This window comes from Tamandua tetradactyla, chromosome 9 (genome assembly GCF_023851605.1).
Source record: "Tamandua tetradactyla isolate mTamTet1 chromosome 9, mTamTet1.pri, whole genome shotgun sequence".
Lineage (NCBI taxonomy): Eukaryota > Metazoa > Chordata > Mammalia > Pilosa > Myrmecophagidae > Tamandua > Tamandua tetradactyla.
This window is the reverse complement of record NC_135335.1, coordinates 90982862-91009668: the sequence shown is the minus strand read 5'-3', so window position 1 is coordinate 91009668 and position 26807 is coordinate 90982862. Positions and strand designations below refer to the sequence as shown.

The 26807-nt window shown below is 37.7% G+C and overlaps 1 protein-coding gene across 2 annotated transcripts; it reads right to left on the bottom strand.

Moving 5' to 3' along the window:
• Nucleotides 1-10072: 10072 nt before the first annotated feature.
• CARD6 (caspase recruitment domain family member 6) lies at nt 10073-26340 on the bottom strand. Of its 2 annotated transcripts, XM_077117062.1 has the most exons (4): nt 25593-26340; nt 24779-25075; nt 23018-23575; nt 10086-14343 (listed from the first exon to the last, which is right to left on the bottom strand). In XM_077117062.1, the coding sequence occupies exons 2-4, from the start codon at nt 24924-24926 to the stop codon at nt 12011-12013; spliced, it is 3039 nt and encodes a 1012-aa protein (XP_076973177.1). In that variant the 5' UTR covers nt 24927-25075; nt 25593-26340; the 3' UTR covers nt 10086-12010. The 2 variants fall into 2 exon arrangements, with proteins under 2 accessions (XP_076973178.1, XP_076973177.1); XM_077117063.1 differs by lacking the exons at nt 24779-25075; nt 25593-26340 and adding an exon at nt 23851-24766 and having other exon boundaries at nt 10073-14343.
• Nucleotides 26341-26807: the final 467 nt, after the last annotated feature.

Below are 26807 nucleotides of genomic sequence, written 5' to 3'. Positions count from 1 at the left end.
AACATTTCCTTCAACTTTCTTCTTTAAAAAACATCTTTAACTTTGCTTGAGTCTGATATTACTTCTACTTACCACCTCACTTCACCTCTGCCCTTGCGTTTCCCCAAAAAATCTGTTCTTCATCCTCCTCTCTTTTTACACATTCTCTCCCTTGGCAAATCCATCCTTTCTCTGGATCGCCACCATACATTTCAAACCTTCTCTTAAGTGCCTCCACATGGATGACCTAGAGCGCTCCAAATTCCATCTGCTGAAAAACAATTCTTCCTCCTTCAATCTCTACATCTTTCAATATTCCACGACTAGCAGCAGTTTGATGCCTTGCTGACACTGCTGGAAATCTCAAAGCAAATAGTTTCTGCCAAAGCTAGGGCTCTAGGATAAAACCAAAATATTGCTGTATAGTAAACAGACTCAATGAATTGTCAGAGCCCTCTGCTTTCTCATCTACTGCCGAGTCCCTTCCAAATCATTCCATTATGTCTTCAGAAGCTTCATTTGTGTATGTATGTATGAATGTATGTGTGTAGGTATGTATGCATTTAGTGTCCTCTCCATTCAACTAAAGCTTTAATGTCCCCTTAGTACACCATTTTCCTTGCAGCCCTCCTTGGACTGCTCTTTCCCTACTCCACCACAAGCCACAAAACCAATAGAGGAATCAGAATTCTTCTGACCTCACAATTTAAGATTCTACTTTCCACTTAATGTAAAACCTCTTCTTCTTTTCAACATCATAACATAGGACTTCCCACGCTTTACCTTCCTTGTCACTGTCATCTATTATCCTTAAAGCTCATCTTCCTACTTATGTTACAGACTCTGACACTTAACTCCTATGATCATCCTGAATGACCACAGAATTCCATAGCTTCATCATACTTCAGCCTTTTCAATTCCAATCAGCTTCACTCAGAACTCACTTCATCAGCCCTCACGTCCAGTCTACAATAGGTCAACACCTCAAGACTCAAATCCTCAAGTCACTTAACCTTCCCATTTCCTCTCAACTGTTCTTTTTTTTCTTACTCATAGCTCTATGTTTATCTAATCCGCACAGTCAATGCTCTGTGCCTTCGAAACTGACAGTAATGCCTGTCACAAACTTCCAATCCAGAGTCAAATGACCCTTTCTGATCCTAATGTGAGCATTTCAAGATACAATCACACAACCAGCAGACTGATGCCACTATAAACCCATAGTTTCTACTCTCAGTTAGATGCTCAACATCACAATCAAAACTTTTATTTCCCTCCCTCATTTCACCAAGCGTTTACTCCCGATCTCTGCCGCCTTCCTTTCAGAATATGTCCTCAGAATGTAGGAGTTCTTGTTAAGACTCACTGGATCAGAATCATGCGGAAGGGGGTATTGGGTTCAGGAGTTGAAAGAGGTAAATCATTGTCAAGTATTAGTCTCTTGAATCTGCTAAACAGCCCCCCACACACACCCAAAAGGCAGATACAAATTTGAACACTCTCAAATCAGTAAATAATAAAGAAATGGTTCTGAATTTTTACGTGTTGACTTAAAATGAATTGGGCCTGTGTATTATATAATGAAACCTTAAACTAAATTTCATGTGCTGAATTCAGACTTAAGACAACTGGAAAGCGGGTATTTCATGCTGTTACATGCTATACTGCCTTCCTCCTACCATTCAGTTTCAGCAATGACCCCATCTTTTCCAGTATTGCAGTATTTGTGAAATTATTTGAAAATTTTAATGTTTTGCTCTATAGTTTATAGAAATAAGTAGAAGTTATCAAAATTAAAGTGCTTGTGCTAGTGATAAGAAGCATAGGCCTCATAAGCATAATTCTTTTGAGATTAATAAAAATTGAAATCATTTAAGTGTGTTGAAAGTGGTCAATTCATTAACCTCAATTGGATTCTTGCTTAGATGTAAACTATTTCCTACTGCGAAACATATATATATATATATATATATATATATATATATATATAATTAGGAAACATGCAAAATGCTAAAACAGATCAAAAAGTATATATAAGAGGTAAAGTGAGATCAAGCATTTTATATTTTTTCTTATTCTTTTAACTCTCTGGGAGTAAAACTCTCCTGACAAGATGTAATTCTAATGTTTGACTTTGCAACATTAGACCCTAGTGCAGAGTCGAAAGTGTAATGGGTGCTACCTGGAAAAAAAGGTAGAGAAAATACATGAAAATGCTATTAGTGAGTTCTGGGATTATATTACTAGTAACTCTGAAGTGTGAGATTACCGATTATCTTTTTGTTACTTTCATCTTTGCATATTCTGCATTTTCAAAACTATCTACAATGTTTGTAGTTTTATAACAAAAGAAGTGCATAGGGGTTCACAATTACAGTGGGATTTTCCCTTCTGTCATTATCTCCTCAGTTCCAAATTCAATGCCTTGCAAACAATAGATGCACAATAAACAAATATGTAAGAGAAGGTAGAAAAAAAAAAGAGGAGTAAAGTAGGAAAGAGTGGGATGAAAAGGCAGGAAATATATACTGGATATCTTCTGCTTGCTCCTCCAAATCCATTTTTCACCCTGCTCTGAACCCCAAAAGGCTGACCTGCATGAACTGAGGTTCATGGACAGGAGATGAGAGGTAGAGAAGAGGGTTTTTTAATTAATTTTTAAATTTTTTTTAAACATAACAACAAACAAACATTCTTACCATATGATCATTCCATTCTACATATATAATCAGTAATTCACAATATCATCACACAGTTGTATATTCATCATCATAATCATTTCTTAAAACATTTGTATCAGTTCAGAAAAAGAATAAAAAGAAAGCAGAAAAAAATTCATACATGCCATGCCCCTTAACCCTTCCCTTTCATTCATCACTAGCATTTCGATATACTAAAATTATTTTAACATTTGTTCCCCCTATTATTTATTTTTATATATTTTACTCATCTACTGAAAAGGCAGATAAAAGGAGCATCAGACACAAGGTTTTCACAACCACACACTCACATTGCAAAAGCTGTATCATTATGTAATCATCTTCAAGAAACATGGCTACTGGAATACAGCTCTGCATTTTCAGGCAGTTCCCTCCAGCCTCTTCATTACACCATAATTAAAAAGGTAATATCTATTTAATGCATAAGATTAACCTCCAGGATAACCTCTCAACTCTGTTTGGAATCTCTCAGTCATTGACACTTTATTTTGTCTCATTTTGCTCTTCCCCGTTTTGTTCGAGAAGGTTTACTCAATCCCTTGATGCTGGGTCGCAGCTCATTCTAGGATTTCTGTCCCACATTGCCAGGAAGGTCCACATCCCTGGGAGTCATGTCCCATGTAAAGAGGGGTAGGGTGGTGAGTTTGCTTGTGTTGGCTGAGAGGGGCCACATCTGAGCAACAAAAGAGGTTCTCCTGGGGGTGAACCAAGCTTTTCCAAGCCTTCAAAGTGTGGTTGTTGGATTTTTGATTGGGACTGTGTTGAATCTTGGATCGATTTGAAGAGAATTGACATCTTAACTATATTTACCCTTTCTATCCAGAAGCAGGGAATGTCTTTCCACCTACTTAGCTCTCCTTTGATTTCTTTTAGCAATGTTATGTAGTTTTCTGTTAACAAGTCCTTTATGTCCTTAGTTAAGTTCATTCCTAAGTACTCGATTCTTTTAGTTGCTATTTTAAATAGAATTTTTTCCTTAACTGACTCCTCAATGAGGTCATTGCTTGTGTATAGAAATATTACTGATTTTAGCACATTACTTTTATATCCCACCACCTTGCTGAATTTATTAGCTCAAGTAACTTTGCTGTAGATTTCTCAGGATCTTCCAAGTAGAGTATCATATCATCTGCAAATAATGAAAGTGTTACTTCTTCCTTTCCAATTTGGATGCCTTTTATTTCTTTGTCCTGCCTGATTGCCCTAGCTAGAACTTGTAGCACAGTGTTGAATAATAGTGGTGACACTGGGCATCCTTGTCTTGTTCCTTAGGGAGAAAGCTTTCTGTCTCTCTGCATTGAGTACAATGATGGCTATTGGTTTTTCATATATTCCCTTTATCATATTGTGGTAGTTACCTTTGATTCCTATCTTTGGAGTGTTTTAATCAGAAAAAGATGCTGAATTTTGTAGAATGCTTTTTCAGAATCAATTGAGATGATCATGTGATTTTTCCCTTTCGATTTGTTAATGTGCTGTATTACATTAATTGATTTTCTTGTGTTGAACCACTATTGCATTCCTGGCATAAACCCCATTCGGTCGTGATGTATAATTCTTTTAATGTGTTGTTGGATTCAATTTGCTTATATTTTACTGAGAATTTTTACATCTATGTTTATTAGGGAGATTGGCCTGTAGTTTTCCTTTCTTATAGCATCTTTACCTGGTTTGGGTATTAAAATGATAGTAGCTTCATAAAATGAGTTAAGTAGAGTTCCTTTTTCCTCAATTTTTTGGAAAAGTTTAAGTAGGATTGGCTGGAAGTCTTTTTCTTTCAGGATCTTGAATATATCATACCACTACCTTCTCACTTCCAGGGTGCTAGTTGAGTAGTCTGAATTCAGTCTTATTTGGTTTCCCTTGTTTATAGTAGATTGTTTTTCTCTTTCTGTTTTCAGGATTTTCTGCTTCTCTTCAACATTTGACATACTGATTAGTATGTGCCTTGGGGAAGACCTATTTGGATTTATTCTGTTCAGAGTTCTTTGGGCTTCTTTGACTTGTATATTTATGTCCTTTATGAGTTAGGTCTTCCTGGAATGTTTGATAAAATTCCTTGTGAAGCCATCTGGCCCTGGGTTTTTCTTTCTAGGGAGATTATTGATGATTGATTGAATCTCTTGATTTGTGATTGGTTGGATGAGATCTTCAGTTTCTTCCTGCATCAGTGTAGCTTGTTTGTGTGTCTCCAGGAATTTGTTCATTTCATATAAGTTGTCTTTTTGTTGGTGTATAGTTATTCATAGAATCCTCTTATGATTTCTTTTATTTCTTCAGGGTCAGTAATAACGCACTCCTTCTCATTTCTGATTTTGTTTATTTACATCCCCTCTTTTTTTTTCTTTGTCAATCTTGCTAATGGCCCATCAATTTTATTGAATTTCTCAAAGAATCAACTTTTGGTTTTATTGATTCTTTATATTGTTCTTTTGTTCTCCCATTCATTTATCTATGCTTTAATCTTTGTTATTTCTCTTCTTCTATTTGCTTTGGGGTGAGTTTGTTGTTCTTTCTCAAGTTCCTCCAGGTGTGCTGTTAAGTCTTCCAATTTTGCTCTTTCTTGTTTTTTAATATAGGCATTAAGGGTAATAAATTTCCTCCTCAGCACAGCCTTTCCCACGTCCCGTAAGTTCTGATAAGTTGTATTCTCATTTTCATTCATCTCCAGATAGCTACTGATTTCTCTAGCAATTTCCTCCATGACCTACTGGTTGTTTAAGAGTGTCATTAAATCTCCATGTATTTGTGACTATTCTCGTTCTTTGGGGGTCATTGAGATCCAGCTTCATCCCATCATGATCAGAGAAAGCGCTTTGAATAATTTCAATGTTTTTAAATTCATAAAGACCTGTTTTGTGACCCAGCATATGATCTATCCTGGAGAATGTTCCATGAGCACTAGAGAAGAGTGTATATCTTTGTGCTTTGGGGTACACTGACCTATATATGTCTGTTAGGTCTAATTCATTTATCAAGTTATTTAACTTCTCTATTTCCTTGTTGATCTTCTGTCTGATTATTCTGTCTATAGAGGAGAGTGGTGTATTGAAGTCTCCTACTACTATTATTGAAACATCTATCACTTCCTTCAGCTTTGGCGATGTCTGTCTCGTGTACTTTGGAGCTCCTTGAGGGAGCATAAACATTTATAATTGCTATATCTTCTTGGTGAATTGACCCTTTAATGAGTGTATAGTGTACTTCTTTGTCTCTTATGATGTCTTTACATTTAAAGTCTATTTTGTCCAATATTATTATAGCTACTCCTGCTTATTTTTGGTTAGAAATTGTATGGGAAATCTTTTTCCATACTTTTACTTTCAATCTATTTGTATCCTTGTCTAAGATGAATCTCTTATAAGCAGCATATAGCTGGATTATGTTTCTTAATCCATTCTGCCAATCTGTATCTTTTAATTGGTAAATTTAGTCTGTTAACATTCAAACTTATTACTGAAAAGGCATTTCCTGAATCCACCATCTTACCTTTTTTATTTTATTTGTCAGATCTGCATATTCTTTTCCCTCTTTCTCTTTGTATTCTTTAAATTATCCTTAGTGATACTCTTCAATTCTGTGCCCTCCTCCAGACCTCCCTCTACTTTCTTTTTCAACCAGCAGACCTCCTTTTAGTATTTCTTGTAGGACCAGTTTCTTGTTGACAAATTCTTTCAGGACTCCTTTGTCTGTGAAAACTTAATCTCTTCCTCAGTTTTGAAGGGAAATTTGGCTGGATACAGAATTCTTGGCTGGAAGTTTTTTTCTTTCAGGATCTTGAATATATCATACCACTGCCTTCTCACTTCCGAGGTGCTAGTTGAGTAGTCTGGACTCAGTCTTATTTGGTTTCCCTTGTTTGTAGTAGATTGTTTTTCTCTTTTTGTTTTCAGGATTTTCTGCTTCTCTTCAACATTTGACACACTGATTAGTATGTGTCTTGGGGAAGACTTATTTGGATTTATTCTGTTTGGAGTTCTTTGGGCTTTTTTGACTTGTATATTTATGTTCTTTATGAGGGTTGGGAAGTTTTCCCCCATTATATCCTCAACTACTCTTTCTAGCCCTTTCTCCTCTTCTCCTTCTGAGACACCAATGATTCTTATATTTGTGTTCTTTGCTCTGTATATCATTTCCTTGAGATCTCATTCAATTTTTTCCTTTTTTTTGCCATTTGCTGTTTTGAGTCTTCAAAGTCAGTTATCTTGCCCTTTATATTGCTTATTCTTTCTTTTGTCTCTTCAAATCTGGTGTTGTATTGCCTCTAGTATGTTTTTTATTTGGTCAACAGAGTCTTTAATCTCTGTGATAGCTGCTATTTTTATATTCAGTCTTTCAGATTCCTCTTTATGCTCTTCTGCAGTCTTCTTGATCTCAATGTCATTTGCAATCCCACTTATTTTATTAAGTAGGGTTGTATGAACATCTTTGATTAGTTGTTCCAATGTCTATGTCTCCTCTGGTATTTTAATTTCGTCATTAGGCAGGACTATATCTGTCTGCATTGTGTTATACTTAGTGATCTTCTGCTGTCCTCATGGTAAGTAAAAATCTTGATTGATTTACTTTGGGAGTTGATTTCTTTCAGTAATTTAAAGCCTTGTGATTCCGGAATGGTTGTAAAGCAGGGAGGAGGGCACAGGGTGGAGCACTCAGTGCAGTGATTTGTTTCAAGGCAGATATAGGCGCAGGTTGGGGATGTTACACTGATGCCTGTGAACATGGGCACCCAGCGGCCAGGGAAGATGTAGCTGTGTGGGTTCACAGGTCTGGAGGGCGTAAGCCTGGTGTACATTGGTCTAAGGCACAGGACCCTTTGTGCACATAAGTAGAACTGTGTTGGCAGGTCGACATTATGCCTTCATGGATTGGGGGCAGGTGTGACCCAGCTGCACAGGTCAGCGCACTTTCTCAGAGCTGGGAAGTGTGTTTGACTATCATGTACATGCACAGTTCTAGGAGTGCTGTGAAGTGCAATTCCCTGAACTGAATGATGTGATTGGGGGCCCATGTGCATGTGGGCCTAGGAGTGCTGTCAACTGGTGCACAGAGCTCAGAGGGGGTGGAGTAAGGCTGTGTGACACTATGGGTAAGGAGGCAGGAGTAGCCTAGGTATGGAGGTTAGTGCTGGGAGCCTTTATGCACTTGCAACAGCCTACAGGGAACAGGGAGGAAGAAGTAGTGCTTGGGAGGGGTGCAGGAGAGGTATGTTGGGCTGCACTTAGGTTGGGGGTGTGGGGCAAGTACATGCACTGGAGGCTGGTGGGGTCAGGGCACCCTGGGGCATGGGGAATAGGAGTGGGTGACAGGGTTCAGGTGCATGGGGTGTGGGGTAAGTTGCCAGTCATGGGGCTGCATTGTTTAGGGTAGCACACCCAAGGAACGCAGCCTGGCTTACTTCTTAGTCCCTGGCTCCCACCCGTGCACTCTCGTGGGCTCTGCACCTCTGCGCCAGGCTCCAGCTTTCTGCCTCTCAGTTCCTTGGCCTCTGCAACAAGGGCTGCCTGTGTGGTGCAGGAGGTTCTCTGAGGTCAGCCGCACTCCTGAATCACCACCTCAGTCACCCACCTGTCCCTTCTCTAACTTTTCCATAGAGCAGGGCTAATCTTGAGCTACTCTATTCGGCCATCTTCCCAGAAGTCTATTTCTAGATTTTGAGAAGCTGTGCTATATACGTAGAACCTGGTATTTCCCTGGAATTGTGGCTACCTGTGTGACACCTAAGACTCAGAGTAGGAGGTCTGCAGATCTGACAGTCAGCATTGCAGATCTTTCAATTGTTAAAGAAATTGAAAAAAAAGATCAAGCTTCAATTAGAAATAAGAACAAAGCCAGTCTGATCAGGACTAAGGTAAATCAGAATACAACAAGAAGGTAGACATTGTCTGTATTTTAGAACTTCACCTACTCTATGAGACCAAAGGAAGTGAGGCTTATTTTGTCCAGAACTTAAATTTTTGGTAGCACATAATCTAACTCAATGATCTGGATAGATCATTTAAACAACCCAAACACAGGGAGTACAGAATGGGAAATGAGGGTTTGTAATTCTGTATAGCTTAAAGTAACTCCCAGATATATTCCAGTGTCTATTGAGCAGACAATTTAAAAGTATTGATATTGGCAAAGTCCCTTGAGGGATGGGAGAAAAAAATGTGGAACTATTAAACTTTACCACTGGAGAAACCTCTTAAACACTTGGGACTCCTAAGTAAATAGTTCAAGCCCTTGATCTTGAGGCTTGTTCTTGTGAAGCTTATTTATGTAGGAGAAGCTTAGCCTACCTATAGTTGTACCTAAGAGTTACTTCCAGAGGACTTCCTTTGTTGCTCAGATGTGGCCTCTTTCTCTCTAAGCCCAACTCTGCAAGTGAAATTACTACCCTCCCCACCATGTGGGACATGACATCCAGGGGTGAAAGTCTCCTGACAGCATGGGATATGATTCCCAAGGATGAGCCTGGCCCTGGCACAATAGGATCAACAATGCCATCCTGACCAAAAATGTAAAAACAAATGTAATAACATGGTATCAGTGGCTAAAAGAGCTCAAATAGAGTCGAATGGCTATTCTGGAGGCTACTCTTATGCAAGCTTCAGCTAGATATTGCTATTTATCATGTTTTGCCAAACCCCAACCAAAACCATTCCTCCCAACCCTAAAGAACACCTAAGGCTTTATCTGAGAGTCTACAAAGGTTTCATGCATTCTGATTACTTTCCAGAAACTTACAACCCCCAGATGTGTTCCTAGGCCAGAAAAGTCCTGAAACTCAGAGGGGCCAGTCTCTCTAGAACATCAACTAGTTCCATCTCCCTATCCCATATCATTGGCACACCCTTTTCCAACAGTAAAAAGTTAGAATGAGCATAGGCCAAATAAACCTAAAGATTTGGAGAAAGATCAAAGGAGAAGGTGGAATTATAACAGAGAAGATTGGATTTAATAAATGAGTATGACTGCTGAATATATTGACATTTCTTTTAGTCTCCAGTGTCTTGGAGCAGTTAAAAGGAAAAATCTAAAATGGTGGAAGTGTAACCTATACCAAACTCTGAAATCTGTTCTATAACTAATTGCTGCAGAGTATTTTAAAATGTATGGCATATAAATTTATTGCATATAAATATATATTTTTTATCATAAAAAATTCAAATGCATAGTCCTCTAATTCTTTCTACACCCTTACGACAAACTCTAGAGAGATTTAGCAACCCCTAAACACTTGATATGATTGTTTATTCTGTGAACAAACAAATGAAGGATACCTATTGTGTTACAAATTATAACCATTCTTTCCAATAATAATTTCTCATGCATTTGTCAATATGACTTTGCACATGTGTGCTCTCAAAAATATTTTTTTGTCCACAAAAAAATACTCAAGACTACGTTAGTACTTAAAGTTAACATTAATTTTATTGAAGTTACAAATTCAAAGATTGGGGACCTTAAATTTGATTTACATATTTCATTATTTTACTTATAAATCTAGTGACTTTTTTTTTTTTTGCACACGCAGGCACCAGAAATCAAACCCAGGTCTCCGGCATGGTAGGTGAGAACTCTGCCTGCAGAGCCACTGTGGCCCGCCCAAATCTAGTGACTTTTAACATCCACTTCTAAAGGGGCCTTTTATTAGTATTTGGTGTCACTTACAAACAATTAAACATCACTTAAATATTGTAAATGGTGTTTATAATTTAATATATTCATTTTACTTAATGCTTCTAATTAGCAGAACTTAACCAAATACTTAAAACAGTAATGAATTTAATAAAGTTTAAATGTTGATGAGTCTTAAATTCTGTTAAACATTTAGTACTTTACAAACTGTGTAAACTTATCTTAATCTTTTCAATATCACTACTATATCACTACTATAAAATTAAAAACTCAATTATACATGTTAAATTAGAATCATGAGGCTAATATATTAGATCCTCTAATAAACCAAATTATCTTAAATATTATATTTTAAATATGAACCATACCTAGAATACCCCTAAGATTAACATAAAATAATTTTATTGGCTCTCAGTTCATTTTTTTATATATAAAGATCCTTACATATTTTATATATAAAAGTCCAAGCAAACTAAGGTCACTATCATAAGCAACTTGAATAATCATTCCAAATAAACAAGCTTATCTGCTTAGCTGGCTGACATTAGACCAGAATGTTTTTTCCAGGGTGCCTCTGGAGCAGCAAATATCTAAGGCAATTTTTCTTACAACACTAAGGCAATCTGTTCTAGTTTGCTAGCTGCTGGAATGCAATATACCAGGAACAGAATGGCTTTTTCAAAGGGGAATTTAATAAGTTGCTAGTTTACAGTTCTAAGACTGAGAAAATGTTCCAATTAAAACAAATCTATAGAAATGTCCAATCAAAGCCATCCAGAAAAAGATACCTTGGTTCAAGAAGGCCGATGACGTTCAAGATTTCTCTCTCAAGTGAGAAGGCACATGGTTAACACAGTCAGGGCTTCTCTCTCAGCTGGAAGGGCACATGGAGAACATGGTGTCATCTGCTAGCTTTCTCTCCTAGCTTCCTATTTCATGAAGTTCCCTGGGAGGCGTTTTCCTTCATCTCCAAAGTTCACTGGCTGGTAGACTCTGCTTCTCGTGGCTATGTCATTCTGTTCTGCTCTCTCTGAATCTCTCATTCTCCAAAATGCTTCCTCTTTTATAGGACTTCAGAGACTAATCAAGACCCACCCGAATGGGTGGAGACATGTCATCACCTAATCCAGTTTAACAACCACTCTTGATTAAATCACAGGTCCAGGGAGATGATCTAATTACAGTTCCAAATATACACTATTGAATAAGGATTAGAAGAAATGGCTGCCTTTACAAAATGGGATTAGGATTAAAGCATGGCTTTTCTAGGGTACATACATCATTTCAAACCAGCACACAGTCTGAGCCTTATTTTATAATCATTGTACAATTATAGACTCCAAATCTATATTCCTTCGATTGGGGTTGTCTTACAGATTCGATTATACATGGAACCCCCAGTCCTTGGATTCCATTATATATTATCTAATATCTTATATTACCTAATACCTTAAGGTTGTATTCAACTAATTTATTTACTGCTTGATTCTAAATTCTTTTCATATATTTCTTCTCAGGGACAAAACTTTTACAGATATTTTAATGATATCCAATTAGAGTTTGCCTATCTTTTTGTGTTAATGACAGTTTTTTTTTTTTCACCATTACTGATATTCTTTAGGTTACTGTGTGATAGGAACACCCTGGGTAAAGGACACAATTTATAGGTCCCTGGAGTAAGCACTTTAATGCTTCCCTACCCTCTTGGGCCCTGCTCTTGGGTAATGCACTTTGGCTGGTAAAGGACTTGTCTGTGATGGCTTAAGCTGAGAGGCTCTGGACTGAGAGGGTGTAGATTGGGAGGGCTTGGGATGAGTGGGTTTGGACTGGGAGGGTTTAGGGTGAGAAGGTTGGGGTTGGGATGGCATTGGCTGAGTGGGTTTGGATTGAGAGGGGTTGGGCTGGGAGGGTTGGGGCCGAGTAGGTTTTGTTTGAATGGGCTTAGGTTGAGATGGCACAGGTTGGGTGGGTTTAGGCTGGGAGTGCTTGACCTGAGATGGATTGGGTTGATTGGATTTATGCTGAGAGCTAGACAGAAGTTTGCTGTTGGACATGAAATGGGCTCCTGTTTGGAAAGCTGGATTCAAAGGCCCACCATGTGTTGTTAACTGGGCTCCTTGTTGAGAGATACGTCTTAAGGGCTTTCTTATGGCTGCTTGTTGAAAGGCTTGATGGTGGGGCTCTTTTATGTGGAATGCTGTTCCCATACATTTTCCAGTTGTTTCAGCTGGCTGTGTTCCCAGGGCATAGACTTGTCCAGGCTGTGGCTTTCCAACTGCTCCTAAAGGCCATGCGCCCGGGGAACGGAAGTGATCTACCTGGGAGACCGTTAACCCAGACATTTCAGGAGCTCCCATTGTTTGTGATTTTTCTGGCCCAGCCCATACATGCTTAAAAATGGGTCTTGGTGGTCTCCCAAATGTTCGATTCCAGTGATGTCCCCGAGCAGTTCTTGAAAATTTCCTGAATCTTTCACCTGAATAAAATCTTTGGGGTTGGAAATATTGAAAACCAAAACTTTTAGGTTCACTATGGGTGCTTGTATTCTGAAAGCCCAAAGGGTGGAACCACCTAGACCTCTGCTTAGAACAAAAGTGGGAATCCATAACCCAGGGGGGATTTGAGGAAACCTGGTTAAAGTTATCTCCAATTCTGTTTGGTAAAGGCCAGGAGTTTTGTGGATAAGACATGAACACTGGGGTGGGGTGGAAATTCTGAGGATTCTGGCTGACCCTACATACAACCCCAGTCTCCTTTAAAGGAATCTGAGCTGGACTTTCAGACAGATTTTTTGGCTGACTCTGTTTTTGCTGTCCCTCATGTTCAGCTGTTCCAGCCATGTTTTCACTAGGGGAAACTTGAATTCCTCGAGCATTCTCATAGTCCTCATCTACCTGGATTCCCAACTCCCTGGCCAGGAAGGCCATGTCCTCCACAGACACACATTTGAGTGAAGAGCACATCACTTCCTGGAGGGCAGTTTGAAGGATCTCCATGTTCTGCCCTGTATCCCCAGCTTCTTCCACCTCCAAAAACAGTAGCTGTGATGGCTTCAATTTAAGGATCGTTTGGAAGATCTGGGCCTCTTCACTCTCCCTGGCATTGCGACTAAGGACAAAGTAGCATCTTTCAATGGCAGTTTCTCCTAAAAACATTAGCAGGTTCCAATCCTTCTCACCTAGGTAGTCAGTGAAAAGAAATACAGCTGAGGAAATTTCCATCAAAAAACCAAACTGGGTCCAGAAGCTTTCTAAATCTCCACGAAGGTTGGCCACTGCAACAGGCTTTAGAAAAAAACTAGGGCTTCCCCTTAGATAATCATTATCAGGAAAACACCAAGTTATCTCAACTAAACCATCAGAGATTTGCCGGGGAAGGACCAAAGAAGAAGAATCCTGATGGAGAAAGATTTTGTGTGATTTCAGTTGGGCAGGGCAGAACAGTGTATTGAGAATTCTGGACTTGGAGAAACTACAGCATCCTAGACGCACAAAAGAGATGACAGGCATCTTCATGAGAGTCAGAAAGTTTTCTGTATCCTCTGCAGGGATGCCTGAGGACTGTGTTGACTGCTTTTTCACAATGTCCCTCATGGCCCCCAGCATTAAGATGCTTTTGTTGTTTTCTGCATCTGGCAGTAGCAGGGGAAGAGCAAACTGGCACTGATACATGTTTGACATGACATTGCGTTGCAAAGAGCTGTCTGAACACAGCATGGAGGCACAAAGGACATCAAGGGGATTAATGGTCTGTATGTTTTCAAGTTCCAAATTCTCCACTCCAGTCAGCAATTCCCCTATGTTATCTTCAGCCAGAACCCTGGGCCTGAGGATTGACTCTCTGGCTGTCACATCCAGTGCTTGAACTTTCATCAGGAAATTCCAGGCTAAGTCTTCTGGAGTCTCAGGTGACCGCTTAGATGCATGGTCTATGGAGAATTGTTCAACAAACTCAGGCAAAAGCCTTCTGCTCCTATCCAAGTTCAAACTTGACAAGATAACTTCAAACACTTTTTTTCCTGTAGGAAAAAAGATAATCAGCGAATGCCATGTTTGGGGTCTAAACTTTCCTTGCTGACTTTTAAAATTAAATAAGTAATTGACATTCTCATTGCAAAAAAGATCAAACAATACTAATAAAGTAAAAGTCTTCTTTCACAGCCCTGCCATTCCATTGCCCTTTTAAAAGATATGTCAATATGGTAGTTTTGCTTCCCATCCTTTTTCTAAACAAATGCCTACATATACATGTATGCATAGTAATAGCTTTGTTTAATAGACACTATTTATTTTTAAATAAATTATGTCATACTAAACAAATGATTCTCCAACCTCTTTTCACTTAATGGTATTTCTGACAAACTCTTCCAAGTCAGTATATATAAACAGTAAGACAAACAGATTGATCTACCTAATGCATTTTAACCATTGCATAGTATTCCATGGTTTGGATGGACCATTCTGCATTGATGATCATTTACATCTTTTAAGGTTTTCCATTCTTTCTTTTTTTCTTTTTTTTTTTTTTTGCTAATGTCTAGATGTGATGATGAAAAACTTTGTTAGTATTTTTTGTACACGTGTGAGGAATTCTCTAGATTAATATTGAATTCTTTTTAAAATGCATATCTTACCGAAGTTTTGAGAAACAGAAGATTGGATTTTCATGAAAGTTTTCTCAGAATTTACACACTGCCTCTAAGTTCTCCTGATCTTCCCCCCATTTTCCAAAATATCTTCTAGTCATGTCTGGGGACATGCTTAGTAGAGAATGAAGATGAGAGTGGACTTTCTGCTCCTGACTCACAGCAAGCTAGCAAGAGCTGCTTGGATCCCCCTCTAAAAGTAGCCTAGAAGAAATTATAAAAGTGAGAGAAAAGCATAGATTCCAGGAATTAATGAAAGTAACTATAAGAAACCCTTGGATGAGTGAAGTCTTGAGGCAGGTGATGGCATAGATGAGCCTTAAGGACATTATGTTGAGTGGAATGGGTCAAACACAAAAGGACAAATATTGTATGGTCTCACTAATATGAAATAACTGTAACAAACAAACTCTAGGAGTTACAATCTAGGATATAGTTTACCAGGAGATAAAAAGTTGGTAGAAAACGAAGAGATGATGCTTAAAATGTACAGAATGTTTAATAAGGTTAATTGTAATGTTTGGAAATGGATGGCAGAGATGGTAGCACAATACTCTGAGTTTAAATAACAGTGCTGGGTGTGTATATGGTTGAAAGGGGAAGTCTATCACTAGAAGGAAAGCTAGAGGATAAACATGGGACTGTATAACATAGTGAAAGCTATTGTAGACAATGAATGTAGTTAATAGTACAAATATAAGAAAGTGCAACATGAACTAGAACAAATGTATATCACTATGACTAGATCTTAATAATAGTATGGTAAATAGGGAAAAAAATACAATTAATGAAAACCAAAGACTATAGTTCACATATAGATCCTACAAAAATTGTAAGCACAAGGTTTACTTTTCAGAAACCTAAAACCTGCAGATGGTTCCTAGGCCAGATAAATCCTGAAATCTAGAGATGCCAGTCTCTCTAAGAACAGTGACAAATTTCATCCCTGAACACCCCTTCTCAATATGAAAAGAGTTAGAATACATATAATCCAAATATCCTAAAGATTGGGAGAGGGATCAAAGGAGAAAGAGGAGTCATAATGGAGAAGTTAGAATTTAAGAAATGAGTATGACTACTGAATCGTTATATTGATATTTCTTTTTAGTCTCTAGTGTCTTGGAGAGGTTAGAAGGAAAAACCTGAAATTGTGGAACTGTAACCCACACCAAACTCTGAAATCTGTTCTATGACTTCTTATTAAAATGTGCTTTGACAAGGTGACAATGGTATGGTCACCTTTAGAAAATGCTTATAAGAAAACAGGGGCCTAAACTGTAAGCTTTTAGAGCAGATACATTAAGTCTGGAGTGGTGATCATTATTTCTGGATTTTGAGAGGTTGTTTTATATATATAACTTGGTATTTAGAGATAAGAACGAAGCCGAACAGGTTGGGGTTAAAGTAATTCAGAACATAGGAGTAACAAAGACAGTGTCTATATTTCAGAACCACACATACTCTTTGAGACCAATGGAAGAAAGGTTTATTTGATCTGGAACTGAAATTTTCTGTATTGTAAAGTCTAATTCAACCTATCTGTATAGCTCATTTGTACAACTGAAATACAAAGAGCACGGAATGAGAAAGAGGACCTTTGATCCTGTTTAGATTATTGTAATGCCTGGAAACATCCTAGAGTATATTAACTAGCTAATCAAAAAGCATTGCAAAGTTCCCTGAGGGAGGGGAGAAAGACTATGAAACTATTAAACCTTATCATCAGGGAATCCCTGATACTGTATCAAACTTTAGGAACACCCAAATCAATAGGCAATGCCCTCCATCATGAGGCTTATTCTTGTGAAGCTTATGTAGGTAGCATAGAAGCTTAGACTACCTATAGGTATGCCTACGAATTACTTCTGGAGGACCTCTGTTGTTGCTCAGATGTGGACTCAGTCTCTCTAAGCCCAACTCCACAAGTGAAATCATTGCCCTTTCCCTTACATGGGACATGACATCCAGGGTGAAAGTCTCCCTGGCAATGTGGGAGAGGACCCCCAGGGATGAATCCAGATCTGACACCGTGGGCTCAACAATTCCATGCTGACCGAAAGGGGGAAAAGAAGTGTATTAATAAAGTATCAGTGGCAGAGAGAGTTCAAAAAGAGTCAAGAGTTCAAAAAGAGTCTGGAGGTTGCTCTTACACAAGCTTCAGATAGACCTTGCTACCTATCATAATCTGCCAACCCCCAACCAAGACCATTCTAGCCAATCCTAAAGAACACCTAGGGCAATTTATAAAATTCCACAAGGGTTCCAGGCACTAGAGTAACTTGCCAGAAACCTACAACCTCCAGATGGGTCCCTGGTCCAGATAAGTCCTGAAACTTAGCCCAGCCTCTCCAGAACATCAGATAGTTCCATCTCCCTACCCCATATTAGTGACAGACCCTTCCAATACCAAAAATTAAGAATTGCCATAGCCCAAACAGCCCCAATGAGAGATACGGAAAGATCAAAGGTGATGGTGGAATTGTACATAGAAGATAAGACTTAACAAATGAATATGAATACTGAATCATTAAATTGATATCTCTTTTAGTCTCCAGCATTTTAGAGCAGCTAGAAGTAAAAACCTAAAATTGTGAAATTGTAACTCATGTAAAGTCTAAAATATGTTCTACAACTAATTGAGGTGTTGTGCTTGGAAATTTATAGCTTTATTGTGTAGATGTTATTGTTCACAAAAAAAGAAGGAAAATAAAAGGTCAACTGTGTTGATCAAAAAGTATTTAAGCCCGCTAGCCTCCTATATTCTGGAGCAGCTAGAAGGAAAAATATGAGAGGATCGTATGGTAGCCCATGACAAACTCTGGGATCTATCCTGTAACCACATTTTGAAGAGTGCTTTTAAAACTATTCCTTTTTTATTTCTTTGCTTTGTATATATGTTACACTATACAATAAAAAAAGTTTTTAAAAAATGTACTTTGAAATGTATTGCTTTTCTGCATATATGTCACATTTCACAACAAAAAATGGTATTATGTTCTAGATATTGTTGTTTTTATCTTTATTTTTATCGTGAATTTGAAATCCACGTTATTCATGTCAGCATCAATTGTCACAGAATGAAGGTTTTGTTTACACGTAAAAGTATTAGAGGAAGAGTTTCTCTGGAACACAGAAGTCTGTCTACAAGGAGTCTGGGCACCTGTAGAAACCTGACCTGGAAGGAAAGAATTACCAGCATGCAGTGCTCTGTGCTCTGGGTCCCAAGAATCAGTGTACGTTTTGTGGGAGTCAAGGCTAGAGACGGTCCTTGTGTGGGCCAGACATCGCCAAGCTTCATTCTGACACATTAATTGCCTGGGCCAGCTGAAATCACTATTCAATCTATAATTTTTTTTTCTTTCTCTTAACTGAAAGGAATTTTCTATTTTAGGACATCTATCCCCTGCTCCTTTAGTACAGAAATCGGTTCTCAGAAGGCCCAGTACAAATGTCTAGTGTTGACAAGGTAATAATAGGGCTACTATTGAGTGATTAAAGCAACAGAGTAGACGTACACACAGCAATAGGATATATCTTATAAACACAGAACTGGATGAAAAGAGTAACAAGCAACAATATCTGGAACATAAAACCATTTTCTAACATTTTTCATTGTGCAATATAACATATATACAAAAAAAGCAATAAATTTCAAAATACATTTTAACAAGTAGTTATATTATAGAACAGATTTCAAAGCTTGGTATGGATTACAGTTCCTTAATTTCAGGTTTTTCCTTCTAACCTCTCCAAGAAGTAGAGACTAAAATGAAAAATCAATATAATGATTCAGTAGTCATACTCATTTGTTAAATCTTAACTTCTCTGTTATAACTCCTCTTTCTTCTTTTACCCTTCTCCCAATCATTAGGGATATTTGGATAATGTGCATTCTAACTTTTTCATGTTGCAAAGGGGTGGTGGCAATATGGGATGGGGGATGGAGTTTGACAATGTTCTTGGAGAGATGGGCATCTGTAGATTTCAGGATTTATCTGGTCTAGGAACCATTAAAAGGTTTTAAGTTTCTGAAAAGTAAATACAATGCGTGCAATTTTTGCAGGATCTCATATAGAGCCCTGGGTTTTCTTTAGGATTAACAGGAACGATGTTGGTTGAGGTTTGGCAAACAGCAGCAATTAGCAATATCTAGGTGAAACTTGCATAAGAACAGTCTCCAGAATAGCTTCTCAACTCTATTTGAATTCTTTTAGCCACTGATACCTTATTTTGTTATATTTCTTTTGGTCAGGAAAGTATTTTCAATTCCACTGTCATAATGCCATTTTTGTAATTTAAAAATTCATGCAAGCCATGAGAACTCTATACTTCTTGCATGATGTTTCTGTAAACCGAAACTGCTCAAATAAAAAAAAAGTGCTGTTTCCATACAATAGAATATTATTCAATTATTAAAAGGTACAAAGTACTACTGAATGAAGCTGAATGTGAGAATGATAGAGGGAGGAGGGCTGAGAGGGAGAGGTAAGAGGTATGCTATGTATGAGTTTCTCTTTTTTCTTTACATTTATTTTTCTGGAGTGATGCAAATGTTCTAAGAAATGATCATGGTGATGAATATACAACTATGTGATGATATTGTGAGCCACTGATTGTACACCAAGTATGGAATGTTCGTATGTTAAAAATGTTTGTGTTTGCATGTTGTTTTGTCAATAAAAACATTTTTTAAAAAAAGGTACAAAGTCCTGATACAGCCTATAACTTGGATGAATCTTAAAAATATGCTAAATGAAATAAGTCAGTTACAAAAGTCCACATATTATATAACTCCATTCATATAAAAGTTCAGAAAAGGGAACCTCTAGAGATACCTTAGAGCTGGAGGGAGGGAGAATATGGGGAATGATAGCTAAAGAATAAAGGAAGATACAACAACAACAATGAAAACACAACTATACATATTAAATGCAAATTTATGAAAAGACTTCAAGAAAAAATCTTGAAAACCACCAGAGAAAAATGATGTAATATTACCAGGGGAACAATGATAAAATGACAGATGACTTAGCATCCAAAACAATGAAAACTAAAAGATAGAAGAACGGCATCCGTAAAATGCTAAAAGCAAAAACTTGCCACATCAGAATTCTATACCCAGTAAAATGATGGCAAAAGAAAGACATTTCCAACTACTAAACACTAACAAAATTTGCCATCAGCAGAACAGCACTACAGGAGATAATAAATAAATTTCTTTATACTGAAGGGAAATGATATCAAATGATAACTTGGATCTTCAGGAAGAAATAAAGGGCATAGGAAAATTGCAAATATATGAGTTTCTTCCATTGGTTGAACACAACTATGAGCTGGAGGAGAAGGGAGTTAACTAATGGAGTCTATACAAATGGACATTCTAAAGCATAGAGCAACACAAAGCTAAGTTTTAACTCTTTCAGAGACTTCAATTTGACAGTGTGATTTTTTGGCATGAAATTTAACATGACAAAAAGTGCGAAGACCTGCTCCTTTGAATTAGAGCATTAGGAATTTTTTTCATCTCCCAGTTGCATAGACAAATATTACTAAGGTAAGAGACAGAGGAGAACCTCATGCCTCCAGTCAACTAGAAGGGATTAAAGCCATCAAGACTGGATTGCAGACCATAACTATATTATTATTGATAGCTTTCTTGATCTGCTTTGCTAAGGTGTTAAATTGATTGCAGTAATATCTCCAATTAATGGCTTCCCGGTATCCATATCCTTTGTAATATGACTTTGCAAGAGGTAGAGACTATTTCCCCAAACCTCAAATGTAGGTTTGCCTTGTATCTTGCTTTTACCAACGTAATGTGACAGAAGTGATGTCATGATAGTTCTGAGCTCACAAGCTGATGAGGTCTAGACTACTTCCTTTCTCTCTCTCTCTCTTACTCATCTGCCCTCACCATAAGAACATGCCTCATCTGGTCTGAGAATATGTCCAGACTGGTCAGCTAGAAGATGAGAATGAAGACTGTAGTCAGCCAGTGATCACACATGAGAGGGAACTCAGCTAATATCAGCAGAGCTCCCTACCCAACCTGCAGCTGACCACAGAATGAGCCCAGAAAAGAAGAAGAACTGTTCAGTAAAGCATGGACATGAATAATAATAAGTACTTATTACTTTAAGTGACTGAATTTTAAAGTGGTTTGTTAAACAACATCACTGTGGCAATAAATAACTGATACGGGCAAGAATCCATGCAAACAAAACAATATGTGCAAGAGCATATAATACTAGAGTAGTATCTATGGTGGAAGGTGAATGGGAATGGGAAATGGAAAAGAAAAGGACAGATAAACAAACAAAAGGGAATTTTTGCAAGCCAATAACAATATACAATGAACTAATAAAATCAGCCCTCTGCAACAACTAAAATAAATAAGAAAAATTTTAAAATAGGGCATAACCTGAGATTCACCCCCAAGAGAACCTCTTTTGTTGCTCAGATATGGCCTCTCTCTCTCCAGCCAACACAACACGCAAACTCACTGCCCTCCCCCTGTCTACTTGGTACATGACTCCCAGGGGTGTGGACCTTCCTGGTAACATGGGACAGAAATTCTAGAATGAGCTGAGACTCAGCATCAAGGGATTTAGAAAACCTTCTCGACTAAAAGGGGGAAGAGTGAAATGAGACAAAATAAAGTGTCAATGGCTGAGAGATTCCAAACAGAGTCGAGAGGTTATCCTGGAGGTTATTCTTATGCATTAAATAGATTCACCTTGTTAGTTGAGACGTAATAGAGAGGCTGAAGGGAATTGCTGAAAATGTAGAGCTGTATTCCAGTAGCCATGTTTCTTGAAGATGACTGTATAATGATACAGCTTTCACAATGTGATTGTATGCTTGTGAAAACCTTGTGTCTGATGCTCCTTTTACCTACCTTATCAACAGACAAGTAAAACATATGGAATAAAAATAAATAATAGGCGGAACAAATGTTAAAATAAATTTAGATTGAAATGCTAATGATCAATGAAAGGGAGGGGTAAGGGGTATAGTATGTATGAATGTTTTTATGTTGTCTTTGTATTTCTTTTTCTGAATTGATGCAAATGTTCTAAGAAATGATCATGATGATGAATACGCAACTATGTGATGATATTGTGAATTATTGATTATATATGTACAATGGAATGATCAAAAGTTAAGAATGCGTTTGTTTCTTGTTATGTTTTTTAAAAATTTAAAAATTAATAAAAAAATAAAAATTTTAAAAAGAAAAAAGAAAAAAAATAGGGCCTAAAAGCAACAATAATATAAGGAAAATATATGACAGAAGGGCAAGAGGTGTAATGAGGAGGAAATCACTGTTTTCCTACCCAGTAAGGTCTGGATTATGAGTCCCCAGGACTTGCACTAAGTGAGAAGGTAGCTAGCTACCTTCCCATTTTCTATTTAGAACTTGGTAATGTTCATTTTCCCAAACAATATATCTCCAAGTGAAACATTTCTCATATTTTGAATTTTCATTTAGAAATATTCAAATTCAAGATACTGATATAACTTTTCGCATCAAGATGGTAATATATGGACTAGATCAGTCCTAGTAAAAATATTTGGGAGGCTTGTTCACTCACCACAAATCCTCTACAGACTATTTCCACTTGAAAGATTAGACCACTTGAAAGATTAGACCACTTGAAGGATTAGACCCATGATTCTCATAATCCCCTGGTTACAAAAGCACTAAAATGAATAAAGTGGTTTAATCTGAGATATAGGAGATGACATCTAAAATTAATGGTTAGCAACTCCTTATATGCTTGATGAAAGGTCACTGCAGGAGCCTGTAGGCTGGCAAAATTTACTTTTGCTTAAACCCTTCACTATTCCCTAGGTGCTGGGGGTTTCTCCCTGTCAATGCCCACATCTGAGCAGACACCAGGGTAGAGTGATACAAGGGAGTTGTGAGTAACTGCTTTTCTGCTGGCATCTGATGCCTTCTCTCATTCCTGCTCCCCATAACGTCGTGGAAATTTAAAAAGAGTTGTACTTAATAACACAAGAAATGCAGGCATCATTTCCATACCTTCCATACTTTCCTCTTCATTCTCCTCCAATGGCATGCTGGCATCTGAATCCCCGTAATTCTGCTCATCACCAGAGAACTCTGTGGTTTTTGAATACTCAAAATCCTCACCAGCGTATCTACCATACTCAGGGTCATCACAGCCCTCCTCTCCTGCAGGGGCTTCTGCATCTTCAGGGTGTCCAACATATCTTAGATATTCCTCTTTTCCTAAGTATAAAGAATCATCTGGCTCATCATATCTCTGTCCATCCCTTAAATATACAATACTCGCTGGAACTTTATACTCAACTTCCTCAACCGAATGTGAGAATGTGACTTTTGATGTGTTGTATTCCTTTTCATTTTTCTCCTGTGAGGACAAAGCAGTTTCCCTGTTCCTGAAAGATTCAGATGTTTCCAAGTCCAAATATCTTTTCTCTTTGAAGGACGCTATGATCTCAGGATTCTCAGGTTGTTTATTTTCAAAGAGCAAAGCATCCTCTTGCTTTGAAGAATAAGAATTCTTGCTTATTCCCATAGAATAAAGAGGTTCTGTGTTCTCATGTTTTAAAAATTCTGAAAAGAACAAGAAGGTTTTATTTATTTATTTATTTTTGTTTGGTTTGGTTTTTTCCAAATTAACAAAAGGAACTTTATAACTTCAGTTTCTGAGACCTCAACGTATCATCCCTCTACTTCATTTCACTGAAGGATGGGCACGCTCACTGCCTCCTACAAAACTTACATGGCAACAAATCAATTGCCAGAATTTTCTTTCTCCCACTGAAGAAATTCAGATTGTTCCCCCAACTCCTCTCCCATCCCAAACCTCCCTCCACCCCTTAACTCACTCAGAGTTTGAGTCTTTCACAGCAACCTCAGAGAGTAAAGGAGGGAACCAGAAAGTATAACTCTATGAACAGTGTTTACTTGTGGATTTACTATGACTCACAATAAATACAGACTTCCTGGGGCCATTGCCAACGGGTTCTGATCCCAGCAATTTCTAAACAAGAAGTACATAGCTCTAATTTGAAATAGGAAATCCTAGAAATAGTAAAAGCAATTTACTAAGCATGTGGGTCTTGGCCTACCTTAGGAACTATCAACATTCATCCCCTTATCCCAGCTGTTGACTCACTTAAAAAAAAAATCCTGAATACTTTATTAAATCCCTAGAAAAGGAGCTACACTAGCTTCTACTGGTATCCTACAGAAATACCAAACAATCCATTCTTGCAGAATTATTATTCTCTTAACCCCTCTGCCACTAGCTATCTTTAAACATTTAAGGATTAACATTTGCATTTCTGAATTGCCAGAAAATCGGGGTTCTGCTGACATTGTTATCACAAAGAAAATGAAATCACTATCTACTAACTACGTGCATTTTCAAAATGGCTATATCCTATGTGAAAGATGAAGCTGGTGGTCTTGGGACCGGTTAAAATCTGTGAATTTACTTACTTGATAAAGAAGCCCAGGACCATATCACCTTTAACAGTTTCCTTTCCAAGCATATTTCACAATGCAATGTCACAATAATGTGTAGTTTATGCTAGCACTATAACAAGTTTGTGATAGAGCATAACAAATTATCAGTCCCCTCAATCAATAAGATTTTGCTCCCTGATTTTAAAGTTTGGGCACTTTCCCCCTAAATCACATTTCAATGAAAATAAGCTTCAAAAGAAAAACAAAGTAAAGGCGATACTTTTCTATTTCCAGAAAATCTGCACCTTACCTCTCATCCCAGAAACTATAAAAAATTCAACTTACCATGTCTTAAGCCCCAGATAATAGCTGACTCTGGAAAAGTACTGATAAAACACTTCAGAAAATGCTGACAGCTCATCTCTCCCTTTTTCTGTACCAAAATTAATAGCTTTCGACTTTTCTTCAAGGGATCTGCAACATCCTCCAGCATCTCGAACTCTTCCTCAGAAATCACCCTTTGGGAGGTTAATATGTCTAAGATAGAATCAGGATCTTGTTTAAGGATTTCAAGCAATTTCTTTCATTCTCTTTCTATAATCTCTGAAGAAGCAGCATTGGTAGCCATTGTTCCTCTTTTATCTAGACCAGGAAATGGATTGCAAAATTAAAAAAAAAAATTGTTTTTTAAATAAAAAGCAAGGAGTCATTCTTCTTGGCAAAGATTTAAAACGTCAGCAATACCCAGTGTTGATACAAATAAACCCAGTGGGGAACCCGAGCCTGAGCTCTTTCTGCCTCCAGCTCCCTGTAGATTATTTGTTCTTCTGATAAATTGACCCAGTCTCATCATGGCTCACAGGTCATCTCCTCCAGGCAGTCTCTTGGAAATTCCAGATGCTCTAGGTGCTCTGGGCTCTATAAGGTGATGATAAGAATGTAAAGCGGTCAACCCTTTTTTTGGAGGACAATCTAGGAACGCCCAGTGTTCTAGTTTGCTAGCTACTGGAATGCAATATAATAGATTGCAAAATATCAGAATGGCTTTTAAAAAAGGAGAATTTATTAAGTTGTGAGTTTACTGTTCTAGACTATGAAAATGTCCCAATTAAAGTAAGTCTACAAAAATGTCCAAATTAAAGCACCAACAAGAGGTTACCTTCACTCAAGAAAGGCTGATGAAGTTCAGGGTTTCTTATGCAACTGGAAAGGCACATGGCGACATCTTCTATCTTCCTCTCCAGGCCTCTAGCTTCATGAAGCTTTCCCAGGGGTGTTCTCCTTCATCTCCAAAGACTGCTGGCTAGTGGACGCTGTAGTTCTCACGTCTCTGCTGCTCTCATCATTCTCCTGACTCTTCTCTGTTGCTGTCCTGTCGTTCTGAAGCTTTCTCCAAAATGCTTCCTTGTAGGAGTTCTCCAAAATGCTTCCTTGTAGGAGTTAAAAGGTTAATACTTAACTTGAAAATGCAGACTTGGCTCATAAACTATGAGAAAGTGAAGGCATACGTTTTGAGAGCCTGAAACTTCAAGAGAAACTTAGATGTGCAGATAAAGCACAATGACGTGGAAGAGACTTGCTTAAAGGAAAAGAACATTCTGACCTTAGAAGTATTTACTTCAATTTGTTTTTGCACTATACGCTTCTTAGCTTTTGTACGCAAACAACTTTTATCATAGTTCTTACCAGTATATAAATTGTGCATCTGCCTGAAATAAACTTGTCTGAAGACTGATGTCTCCAGATCCCCTGATCCCTTTCTCTCTCGTTTTCCTTTAACATTCCTTAGGGTCACAGCTGCAGCCAACACTTCCTCTTTTAAAGGACTCCCCACATGGAATGGGTGGAGTCACACCTTCCTTTATTGAAAGGTTAATACCCACAATTGAGTGAGTCACATCTCCATGGAGACCTAATCTAATTTCCAATTTACATTTTTTAATAGGGATTAAAAGAAATGGTTGCTCTGGCAAAACTGATTAGGATTAAAACATGGCTTTTCTAGGGAACATAAATCCCTTCAAATTGGCACATCCAGCAATAAATAAACTGATAGATACAAATAAAAATTCAAATCTGGGTGGGCCACAGTGGCTCAACAGGCAGAGTTCTTGCCTGCCATGCTGGAGACCTGGGTTTGATTCCTAGTGCCTGCCCATGCAAAAAAAAAAAAAGAAAAAATTAAAATCTTTCAGTCCAGTAATTCCATTTCAAGGAGAGTAATCTTAAGGAAATAATCAGACAAATGTCCAAACAAGTAGGTATAAGAACCTACATCTTTGTTTATTATAGCAGAAAAATGAAAATAACCAAATTGTCTATCAATTGGGATTTGTAGAATAAATTACTACTTATCAACAATGAAACAATACAG